Source organism: Chlamydotis macqueenii, chromosome 1 (assembly GCF_036417535.1).
Source record: "Chlamydotis macqueenii isolate bChlMac1 chromosome 1, bChlMac1.mat, whole genome shotgun sequence".
NCBI classification, from domain to species: Eukaryota; Metazoa; Chordata; class Aves; order Otidiformes; family Otididae; genus Chlamydotis; species Chlamydotis macqueenii.
The window spans coordinates 143812719-143825396 of NC_141556.1; the positions used below are offsets into that span (position 1 = coordinate 143812719).

Consider the following 12678-nt stretch of genomic DNA (forward strand, 5'->3'; position numbering starts at 1 on the left):
TTTAGCATAGGTGAGCATTCAACAGGTGAATTTTTTTTTTTTAAATCTTCCTTGACATATGTGCCAAAAATAGTGAAACAATTGTGTTTAGCTATTTTTGCAAGAGAAAAATTGTGAAAAATTCTTTAAGTGTCCCACTGAAGTATATGACCACATCTGATGAAGGAGAAAGTGAACACCATTTATTTTTGAAATATTTATAGACCGAGAACAGTGCAAGGAATTCAGTTAATGTTGAACGGTTGGTTGTTTAGGGTTTGGTGGTTTTTTTTGTTTTTTTTTTTTCTCTCCCCGTTGTTGATATGCTACTTTACTTCAGACTATTGGAATTTTTTAAAAGTTAAGCCAAATGTAAAGCTTTTAGCGAAACACAGAATCTTTGCAAAAGCTCGATGTGCTGCCTAGCTCTGAAGAACAGGGATGGTACCTTTTGATAAAGTATAGTCAAAGTGTAATTTTGGTGCTGCAAAATTGATAAATCGCGAATAAGTTGGATAATGTCTAGCTCACGCTGTGTGGTTCTTTTCCCTCTTGTCTCCCTGGGATCAGGAAATAGCAAGTGACCAATGCGCAATATGTCAGCTTATATTTTATGCTGAAAGTAAAATGATTGAAATAATTAATTATATGTTGGAGTGAATTTCTGAAGTATGCAATGTGAAGTCAAGAAACTACTGTGGTGATTCAGTGTGACAGTGGTCAAAACATGCAACTTGTCTTTAATTCTTCAAAATTGAGATTAGCTAGATAAGCAAATGAATTCTCTGCTGGTGGTTGTGAGTCTTAAAACCTGTAATTTTTAATGATTAAAATATATTTAGGAAATAGATCGAAATGTAGTATAAGCAGACTTTTATGTAAAATGGTAAATGCTTTGCAGCAGTTGTTTCAGTAACATCTTTGTGTTACTCCACAGTTAAAACACTTTGGATTTGAATACTAGTTACATAACCCAAAGATGCTTCTAAATAAGCCTTCAGCAGTTGTGTGGTTTTTTTTAGGTTTTTTTTTTTTTTTTTTTTTTTAATGTCTCCACTGCACCACTTTGTGCTAAAGGTATTCTTTTTTTTTTTAATTTCATGTACTCCTGTCCTCCCTTATACTATATGGTTGCCAATTACAGCCCAGTTTTTATGAAGTTCACTTGAGGTGTTGACACCTGTTTTGCAGCATTTTACAAAGCAGAGAACACCACCAGTAGAAGACAAATTGTGGTCCTTGGGATTCTTCAGGGGAGATCCAAATTGATAAATCATTAGGATGCTTATGTTAACAGCTGGTGCTAGCACGGCTCTGCCATTTGTTCCATCACGAGTATTTCTTCTGTTGCGCACATAGCGTTCTGGGAACTGACCTGACCTGACCTGACCTGGGCTGAGGCTGCCCCTTGCTCTTCCCCCAGATGCAGCTGGTTTTAGTCCTGAGTGGTTCCATGATCTGGTTCAGCACACGATCACACACGTATTAGTCTGCACATGAGAGGAGGCATTGTAGCAGCTGGAAGGAAGAGGGAGGACTGTGAAAGATGCTTTGCACAGCAGGAGCAGTTTGAACTGGTTAAATCAGTTTATGTATCTGTGTCTTGGCGTCATGTGTTCTAGTTGAGTGTTCAGTTTTTCAGTTGCTGGTTTGGAGAAGGGACTGTAGTGACTTTCTTCATGCTTCCCCATTTTGTGACTTTATGCAACTTGACTTTGGGTAGTTTTTCTTGAAGGCAAAAAGAACACCCCACTCCATGCCCCCCGGGTTATTGCATGGTGTCATCTTGAATGTATGGATACTTCTGAGGTGACCAGATCTATGCTTTTGATGAGAATTTTCCACCGAAAGAAAATTTGTCTTGCTGTAATTGAGCGTATGTAGGAGTTACTGTTTTGAGCTTTTAGTCTGAAAATAGCACAGCTAGAGAATAGGAGATCCTGAAGATCATTTAAAAACCTATCTTACACACACACAACAAATATACTAGTGAAGTGATACATGTGTTTTCTTTCTTCTGGGGCAACATATAAAATGTGATGTATTTGAAATGTTAGCTTGAGTTGACTTGAGAGAAAATTGTTGTGTGTAACTGTAACATGTTGTTTTTAACAGCTCGCTTTTACACGAGATGGACTATGTGGCTTGTGGAATGAAATGGTAAAAGATGGAGAGATTGTGTATCCTGGAACAGAGTTAACACAAAGTGGTGAACTACCTCCAAGAAAAGGTATGGATTTTAAGGTTTTGTGGGAGTTTTTTTGTTCACTTTTTTTTTTCATCTTCATGATAAAAAAGGAATTCAGATTTTATACTGTCAAAAAATTTTGGTGTATCATCACCTGTCTATACAATTTGCAGGTGTTCATGTTTTGAATTAAATACAGTTGAAACTGATTTCTTAAAAGTGTACAGAAATGTAATGTTTTAAGCCTTCAAATGAAGGCTTAAATTTGTTCCAGCCTTTTGAAATTAAACTTCATAACAAGGCATGTTATTATTAAAGAGGCTTGGCTGTGTCCTTTTGTTTGGTGTGCTTGGTGTGTTTACAGCTGAAGTCTTTGTTTAAAGGAAGTGGACTGTGGAATGGGATAAAGCTGATATTACTATTTCTAATTTTGTTTACCATCTTCAGAAAGTAACTGAAAGGTCAGCTAAAAAACTGTCCACAATCTGACTGAGAACATAGTGTGGTGGTTTTTTTTTTTTTTTTTTTTTTTTTTTCTAGTGTACTTGCAAGCAGTTCAAGCGCTGCTAATCCTACAGATGGCAGATCAATGTGTCTATTTAGAGAGATTATTTTGGTGGAGGTAGATTTTGTTTTGTGATGGCTTTTGCCAAAATGGAGTGATTCTGCTCTTGCTTTTTTTCCTTCTGCTGGTGGTGGTGCTCTTTTGACTCTTTATTGAACAGAAAACTAACTTGGTCAAAAAATAAAAAGATTTGTGTTTCCTAACCTGTCTGAAATGGGCTCACAAAATGGTCAGATAAGTTTTGTCAGTAATTCATGTGATCCCCCAAACCAATGAGGCTCTATCTAGGAGACGGATGGAAGTACTGCCTTTGGTAGCAGTGAACTATTTTTTCAGCTTCTGTTACTTCCTGTACTATACTGTAGGATAGACGTGGTATTTCAAACCAGTAATGTTTAATTCCTTATGGAGAGAATTGTCTTTTTGTACCTATGATTTGTCGTCTTTAAAATGGGGATGGAGAAGAGGATTAAAAAAAAAAGCCTTTTTGACTGGAGGAAGTTATTTCTACAAGAAAGAAGCTAAAATAATTTAGTTTGAGAGGAGAGCGAATTAATGTTATTTTTATCAAGAATATAAGCTTCCTAGGTTCTGGATGGCTGTATGCCATCTAGTCCTTACTCTAGTAAGGACTAGAATTATGCTCCTAACTGTTGCAGAGCTAGAAAACTTTTTTGTCCTTCTTCTGATGCTGGCCCTGTTGAGTGTTGTTGTTGAAACTGGACAAAAATACAGCTGATCTTATCTAGAGGGTTACTACAGCAGCTGCTTATGAAATGAGTGAAGGCAGTGTAATACTTTTTCTTAGGAATGACTATTTTTGTGTATGTTACTAAAAGACATCATAAACTTGGTGCAACGTTTCCCCCTAAATGAGCCATGTGAAACGCTTTACCATTCACTGACAGCTGATAGAGGTGTTGTGACAGTCGTGTAACATTTTAATGTATTCTGCTGTCATGTAGCAAAAAGATAACAAACATCTGTATGAAGATAATATATTAAAGTAAATACCTGTTTTACAAAGGAAATTGATGTAATTTCCTCTTTTTGTGCCAGGTACTTACACATTGTTTTTAGGATTGTACCTGTTCTGGTCTTTAACAGAAGACTATTCTTCCAGTATCTTTATAGCTAAGTAGCCACAGAGAATTGAGCTTTTTGTTAGTTATAGTGCTGTTGTGCTTTCAGTGATTCGGAGAAAGCTTATAGAGAGATGTGATAGTATAACTGTTTTTTGTTTTTGGGGGAATTGTTGAAACATCAACTAGGAAAATACAAACTATCAGTTCTGATCCAAAATGTACACAGCAGTATAAAGTAAAAAACCTAAGCAAGTCAATAATCTGTGACTTCCCATGTTCATCCATGCTTGGGACACCTATTCTGAATGATATGACTTTTTTTTTTTTTTAATATAGGGTGTATGTACATATATGTGACTTGGAAGGATCAAAAAAGTATAAAGTGTTGTGGTCAATCCATAACAGTTCACCTCTGCTGCTCCTTCCTCCTCACACCCCTCATCCAGCATGGAATCCCTCCCGTGGGGTGCAGTTCTTCATGAACTGCTCCAGCATGGTCTTCTCCATGGGCTGCAGAATGCCTGCCCCACTGTGCTCCTCTCCTCCCACCTCTGGGAAGTACCTGCTTCACCACAGTCTCTTCCGTGGGCTTCAGAGGAGTATCTGGTCTGGCACGTGGAGCACCTCCTCCCCCTTATTCTATGACCTTGGCATTAATATGCTGTTCCTCACTTTTTTTTTTTCCCCCCTCTCTCCTCTGCCTGCCCATCACTTTGTCCTTTTTTACACATGAGGTGCCGCCATCTTGGCTGAGGGGCTGGGCTGTGCCCTGTGGTGGGTTTGTTGGGGCTGCTGTGTCTGACATGGGGCAGCCACAGCCTCTCCTCACAGAGGCCACCTGGCAGGTGTACTCCCCCGCCCATGCCAAAACCTGTCCATCTACACCGAATGCATGCATATGGTAGGACAGCTATAAATAATGAACAGAATCATAGAATCATAAGTAGTTGGAGTTGGAAAGGACCTTTAAAGGTCTAGTCCAACCCCCCTGCAGGATATCTTCAACTCGATCAGGTTGCTTAAAGCCCCATCCAACCTAGCCTTGAGTGTTTCCAGGGATGAGGCATCAACCACCCCGAAAAGCAGGTGTCTGTTCTGAAGTGAGCATTATGTGAGTCTCCCGGCATTTTACTTCCTTTTGCCAAATTATTTGACTAGAGGCTTATTCAATATATTACAGAAAGAAGAGAGTTCTTTTAATATTTTGCATTGGATGTCCCATGATTTTTTGACTTCTGATATATCTTGATTTGGCGTGATCTTTAGTTTTGCCTTTTTCAATAATGGATTCAAAATAGTGGCAAAGTGTTGCTGGCTAAAAGCTGGAATAGTCTCCAGAGACTCCACAGAATGTTCTCCTTCATCTCTACTCGCTGCTCTGCAGTCGTTTGGCCTGAACTGCAGGCCTGTGAAAAGATGGTGTAAGAGAAGACTCGGAGTTCCTTATATCTCTAGTTTTGTTTTCATATCCTTAAAAGTAGCACTGGCTCTAGATACACCAGTTTTCTGACACATTGTGATTTTCCTAAAAATTTAAATAATGAATTAGACTTAAGTAGCGTAAGTATTATGCCATTTTACTCCTCTGGAGAGGTGAAGTGTAGGTATTGTGTAACACAGATTGCATCTGTTCCTTTTCACAACTGGAATGTGTTTTTTCTTCTACATAGATACTCCTAAAAACCCCTGTTTCTTGAAAAGCTACGGCAGTTTAGAAATTTGAATGTAGCTTTTTCAGGCTCTTAACTCTTAGAATTAATGTATGGATTCTTTTTTTTTGTGAAGTTAGCCTTCATAAATGCCATTGTGCTGGCCTACAGGATTGGTAAAATAAAACCATCTTGCTTACAAAATTTGAGCTTTGAAAAGAAAAAGCTAATCAAGGCTATTTTTGGTCAGTGTTGATCAGATTGTATATTTGATTCTGTTAGGCAGGGGTGAGTCTTGGAACCAAAAAAAATTGGTGGTCAATTTACATCTCTGAACTTGCAGCTCAAATTGAGTTTCATGAAATTAAAATCTAGTGTATTTCAGTCTCTTTAGTTGGTAGGTTTTTTTTTGTTTTTTTTTTTTGCATAAATGATCGACAAATGTAGTTCAAGAGGCGAAGTAAAAGTACATACCAGTAATGAAAGTTATGTAAGACCTAGTGCTTTTATATTAAAAGCAGTTTATTTATTCAGATTCTGCTACTATGTTGACTAACTTGGAGATAAAGAAGAGGGGTAGCTCTAAGTAGTCCTTTTTATTCAGGCTGTTTTAGGAAGTTTTGATTTACACTCATCCATTGTAACCCCTTTTTCTGCACTAATGCTGTAGCTCTCTGTTGGTGCTGAGTGGGCTGCTCAGAAGAGGCACTTCATTCTTTCAGGGGATATTAGCAGTCGCAGTAGACTGGAAGAATGTGCTATTGATAGCAAAAAGTATTCCTTTAATCTCTAGAAAGAATATGCAAATAGTGTGGGTTTTTTTTTCACACTGTTAGCAAGAACATTTGGTTGGGAATAACCTCTTTGTTTTTTCTTCATGGCGCTTTCAGAAAAACGTGTTTGATAAATGTGTTCAGCAGAATGTATTTGCATGTTTCCAAGTATCATCTGAGGACACAGCTGTGACAGTAGTGATGTCCAAATACAGGTGCACTTGGAGCACGGCATGTACTTAGAAAATAACCAGGCTACCCTCTGGAAATTTGGATCAGATTAATATCTTATGTACTAGAAGCTGTATACTGAAAATAATAAAAAGTGAAATAAAAAGTTAGTAGGAATAATAGTAGGTTAATAACATTAAGTTAGAAAACTATTACTGTAAATTTTTAAGACAGATGACTCAGCTATGCACAACGCAGGTCTCTGTTTTTTGTCAGTTTTAAATTCCAGGGCAAAAATAGAAAATCATCAGCTTCCTGCCTCTGTCCTGCCTTTGGTAAACACTGTGGGCTTCCTCTTCTCTGCTGTTCTCTCTTTCCTGAAAGTTGGACCTTTGTCAGCCTAGTGCTGTTGGATCCACAAACCTCATTCAGTGTTGCACCTGCAAATAAATAAAGTCCAAGTGCTGCAAGTGATTACAGAGAGACTGGCAGAAACCAAATCTTGATGATAATAACAACAGTATGTGGGAATTGGTTATGCGTGCTACCGTTCAGACCAAGCATATATCAAACTGTAGTTAGCGCGCAGGCAGATAGGCTGCCTTCTGCTTTGAGCCTTCTTTCTTTTGTATGAAAGAACTCTATAGAAGTAAGAAGTGCCTCTTTTTTCTCCCTCTTTTCTGCCTCCCCCAACCTGGCTATATTGGCTGTACACAGTGGCTCAAGCGCGTGGTACTCTGCTGTGGATTATCTTACTCTCTTTTGCAGGACCGAGGAATGTCTGTAGTCGCTCTGTTGAGCGGTTTGACTTCATAAGTGTAAAATGCTTTATTGCATATTCAACAGATAATTTAAAGAATGAGTTTTTTAAAAAGTAGTATACCAGGAAAGAAAATAAACTTTATTTCTCATTAGGATTAGAAGATCAGAATCTTCTACCTGGAAAGCTGTGCCAACATAATTTGCAAATGGTTAGGCATGCATTCTTCCTTCACAAATAAGTGTCAGCTGAAGTTTATATATGAAGAAAAGCTCTTTGACAGAGAACAAGCTGTGAAATATTTCTTGGGTGTGGGACTACGGTATACTGTTTTAGAGTGGTTGTAAAATACAGCCCTTGGCTAAAGCACAATGTTACTTTTTGCTTTGTGAATGGCAACAACTGTTGGGAAACTGTTGCAGGCTTTTCCTCTCTACTGAGGGATTCCTGACTGTATCAGTTCATTGGCATTTAAGAGCAGCACAAGATCATACTGTAACAGGTGCCAGAGGTGACTATGGAGTGTCATTTATTTTCTTCATTGAGTATGAAATTTAAGTTCCACCTTTAGCTGCTTCCTTTTTATCCTCTGGTTTTACTGGATTAGGCTATTGCCATGCAAGATAAGAGCACGCATGGTGATTTACTGTGCTTTGGTTTGGGAGCTAACTTCTAGTTGAGAATGGTAACTTCAGTTGTTCAGTTTTGACTGGCTAAGTGTAGCTGCATCAGCTTGCAGGCCTAAGGTTGTAAACCAAAAAACATAGTTAAGAGAAAGTTCTTTCAGAGAAATGTTACAAGATTGTTTTCCCTCACCACAATATTCACTCTTCAGTCTGAGAAAAGGGAAGTTAAAACAGGTTGTCACACTGCAGCATGCTTTTGTGTGTGTTATTTTGACTTGTTATTTTGGCCTGTGCTGGCTTCGCTCAAGATTTCTTCCTCCTTGTCCCACTTTCTGAAAAATCTTTGAGGTTCCTTTTTTAACAATCCCTTTCTTCAAGCATAACTGAGCCTCCATAATTATGATGTTTGTGTTGCTGCTTTCAATCTAGACTGACACAATGTTTGTCCCTTATAGTGCAAGTGGTTTTTTGCAAGTATAGTGAAAAGTCTTTGTGGAACAAATTTACATAGGCTTTTAAAGTGATTTTTAGCTCAGCTTCTTCCCACCTCTTCTCTTATTGCTCCCCTTTTCTGTTCATACAATGTAAAAAAAAAAAAAAAAAAAATCCTCCTTGTGGATTTGTGTGTCAGGGTTGTTTCTGTACGATACAAAGCTTAAGTTCCAGCCTGGATTGGGACCTTCTCTATGTGCAGTGAGGAGCTGGGCCAAATGACTAAGTTCATAGACCTTTGTTGTCATCCTTTGCCAAGAATCTGTTAAAAAGCATAACAAGTTCTCTTACAGCCGCCTATGAAACGTAGTGTCTTGACACAGCACCCTTCTACCCACTAACTAAAATCTCAGACCCTGCAGAGTGTGTCTCTAGGTGTGTGAGCGAGTGGAGAAACAGTGAGATGGTGGTGTTATTGAATATTCTGATCTACTGGGGCTAAACAAGAGTCCTTAGTCACTGGTTTAACTCTATAATGGGATCTGTGCCTTTAATATTATTTGCTTATGCCTTGGAATAGAAACAGCTAGATTCAGTCACATTTTGGCTGTTCCCTGGTGTTTGAGAGAAACGGTTATATTCTCTATGATTTCCACTTCCAAGTGGGATATCCAAACGGCTTTTTCCTGTTCTCAAGTGACCTTTGCTATCCCTTCCTTAGCCCACAGTCACAGCTGTACCATGCATGCTGCTGTTATGTCTCCTCTTTCTTCCTGTTCTCCTTCAGTCTTCATCCACCATCATGCACTAGCATGTGTAATAGATTGGCTTTCATTGAAAACTTTTATTATAAAAGGCTCCTTAAAAAGGTTTATTTTGGGAGGTGCTATTGTCTACAGCCTAACAAATTTTTAACAGAGACGGTCACAGGTTCAGTTACAACCCGATTAGGCATTCACTTATTTTCAGGCCAGATGGAAAGAATAGCTAAACGTTTTTGTGCATTGTGATAGGTGTGTCTTCCATGTTCTGAGGTAATGAGAGCCTTTGATCTCCAAGTAGGGTCATGGTGAGTCTGAGGCAGGCTGCAATCAGATGTGCTGTGTCTGGCTGCAGCTGTAAACCTCTTGCTTATTATTGTCTTCTGAAACATTCTGGTATAAATGTAGATGTTTTGGGTGTGGGGAGTGAGACAGGAAAAAAGACAAAATTCTAATGCTTGTCTGACTTGTGGCAGGGGCTTTTTTGGGGGGAGCTTCTGTATGTTGGGTTGACAGATAAGAATGAAGGAGCAGTCATTTTAGAATGTCTGGTGAAAATACCTGGAACTAAACTCTTCATGGGTAAATTCCAAATGCTGGACTTGAGAAGTTTTGAGGGATATTTTTAGAAAAGAAGGTCAGAGTCATGAAAGCAGTTGTCAGTGTGCCATGTTGTGCATTGTACTGACTGGAGGTATGGATATGGAAATCCATATCCCCAGTATGAATAAGGAGAGACTTCCAGCTGTCTAGTTCTGCTATGTTTAGAAAATTAGGACTTTCATGCAGCCTTTGATTCCAGAGATGAGTGACTAATGTCTGTGTTCTGTCTTTATGAAAGTAATCTCAAAAGGATTGCAAATGCTGTTTTGTTACTTGGGCAGAAAGTGGTGGTGGTGTTTTCATTACTTGCTGGTAATTACTAAGATGCTAAATATGTTACAGATATTGAGATACTGCTGTGTAAAATTAGTGTAAATGCCAATATATAGCTCTCCTTGATTTTGAAATTAATACAGTTGCTATCTTTTTTTTTTTTTTCTGTGTTGGAAATGGAATATGAAAACAAGTAAATACTACAGAAATATGGATAGCTGGGAGCAAAATCTGACTTAAGGCACATCCTTTGCTATACTGTGCGTTGCAAATCCTTTGCAAGTGTTACATGATGGCATTGATTTTTAAATGTTCATCCTCCCTAGGAGGTTACAGCAGTGACTTCTGGATTCTAAGGTCACTGTCTTGTGAAATGTAACATGAGACCTAGCACCTGTGACAGTTAACATGGTGTAATACTGCTTCCCCCCAACCCTGTAATCTTAATGATAGACAATATTGCTGCAAACTTGTGGGCTAGACATTTCACCTTTACATTTCTAATCTAGAACTGAATTAAAGGGGGAAGTAGCTTAACTTTTTTTTTTCTTTCCCCTTTTTTTTCTTTAGATGATAGCACTGAATGCCAAATTGCATCGAAGAAAGAAGAGCAAAACGACAGAGAAAAGAAGGATGAAGAAGAGACTCCACTGCCCACTTACAGGGCCAAATCGATTGTTGAGAGTTGGGTGTGGGGCAAACAACCAGGTATTACAGCTGATTTTGGTCATTCTCATTGAGGCATTACGTGTTCTATATTGATCACTACTTTTGTAGCATCAGGAAGTAATTGGATCCAATGTGTACTTGCTGACAGATGCATCTGTTAGGTTAGTGGAATAAGCTGGATAAGTGGTAACTGTGATTGAAGTTAAACATTTACTATAATTACTTTCAGATTTAATTAGACTCATAACTTGAAGAGTCAATTTGCACCTTTCATGCTGCTTGAAGAAATGATAAACTGACTTGGAACGAATGTAGTTATACAGTTAAATGTTACGATGTCTTCAGAATATTCCTTTTCAGTTGCAGACACTAAAAAAGAAATTGCCTTAGTTTCTGAAGCTTGAATTTTCTGCAGGGCATAAAGGTTTAATAGGTGATTTTTCTTTTTGATTTCATGGTCTGGTAGATAAGTTTAAGTGAATCATGGAAGGAAGGTTCAAATGGCTAGTTCAATTAGCCATCTGTCCTGACCTTTGCTGACGGTAATCTTACTGTGGAAGTGGTTTGTGGAAAAATGGTTTGTGTGTTCACATCTTCATATATGGCTCTCTAAAATACTCATTTTGATACTGAAGCCGGTTGAAGTTCATGGCTGTTTATTACTGCAGAGAAGCAATTCATTGTCTAAAATTGTCCACGTTTAAAAATAGCATATCAGAAGAAGCTTCACTTCGGTGGTTTGTTTTGCAGTTGTGGTGCATGATATTGCCTGATTCAGGTGCTGGCATGTGCAAACTTAGGAGACATCTGTTGTGCCCCTTTTCCTTTCCCCTCATCCCGAAGCACTTGAAGATCTCTGGGAAAAGTATTGTCTCTTCAGCACCAGAATCTGCATCTGTGTAGCTCCATTTGCTAGGGAAGCTGTTTGTTTCTGTTGAGCCACAGGTCAGCTGCCAGTCTGCTGTCCTCTGCTCTGTGCCAGCCAGCTTGCTCCCTTTTCTTAAGGACAGGAGGACAGATGGACTTGCTGTCACTCTAGTAGTGGGACAGAATTTTGCAGTGTAAGAGGAATGAAAAGAACTGGCACTACTGTGGAAGGGGGAGTGAGAATTGCATGTGTTGAAGAGATTTAAGCTGAATGTCACATTAGTTTTGTTGTATATTTTTATTTAGTGTTTGTTCTTGAAAAGTAAAATAAAACTATTTTACAAAATGGTAATCTAAATGCCAGGTACCTTACCAAATTTCTCCCAGCTGACCAAGGTGTTTGGGACAAGACCTGGCCTTTAAGCTCACCCTACAATTATTTCTTAAAAATTGAAAAAAAAAGTTGTTTATAAGAAGAGATGTATGTGTTTGGAGTTTTCAGAAAGAAATAACTCTCTTGTATTTACTTTTAGTGCTTATATATAGTGTGGTTTATTGGTGCACATACAGATACTTATTCTAGAAATAGCTTATGAAGAATTTATCTCGTAAATTTGTATTCCTTGGTTTGTGTTAGCATTTTTGTGTCACATAGCTGTGACATACAAATCCTTAAACAGTATTACAAAGACACTTGCAGTTTATTTATAGAAGTATTACAGGTGGCTTTTGTTCAAGATTCTAAGTAACTTTTTATTTAGTACTAGCTGTCAGAAATATAGCTAACAGATGCCTTTTGCACCATCCTAGTTTTTGTGACTTGGTAATTAATGTTGGAGAAAATACAGAGAATCACTTCAATTTTGATACTTTGTATAAATGTTTCATAAAATGAGGAAAACTGTTTTAAGTTTTTTCTTCTGTCATCCTTCATAAAAATAAAATGAACTTTAGAACATCTGCCTGTCAAAAGCATGAAGGAACTTTTGAAAAGGAGAATTGTTTCTTAAGTTTATTGTTGCTGATCAAGTAAGAATTAAAGACTTGGTATGTTTTAATTTATGTTTTATATTGCTTTACAAGTAAGGTATAACTTGCAGATGTGAACTTTGAGTTATTTTACAAAAAGAATTTAAGAGGCACTTAAAGTCTGTGTTTCAGGTCAATACCTGAACTATTTCTACTGAGTTTAGTGGTTTACAATCTTAGGTTGTCAAAATAGTATCTAGACGTTAGACAGTGTATATCTGTTTTAGAAGTGCTGTAATATGATCTTA

At 37.9% G+C, this 12678-nt stretch overlaps 1 protein-coding gene across 3 annotated transcripts in view; it reads left to right on the forward strand.

The window, feature by feature from the left end:
* Positions 1 to 12678, forward strand: part of HERC2 (HECT and RLD domain containing E3 ubiquitin protein ligase 2) — a 112982-nt gene that overhangs the window by 10558 nt on the left and 89746 nt on the right. For all 3 annotated transcript variants that reach the window (XM_086768949.1, XM_086768966.1, XM_086768957.1), the window contains exons 3-4: positions 2095 to 2209; positions 10436 to 10573. In XM_086768949.1, coding sequence (XP_086625075.1) covers positions 2095 to 2209; positions 10436 to 10573 — 253 coding nt within the window. The remainder of the gene's footprint in view (positions 1 to 2094; positions 2210 to 10435; positions 10574 to 12678) is intronic.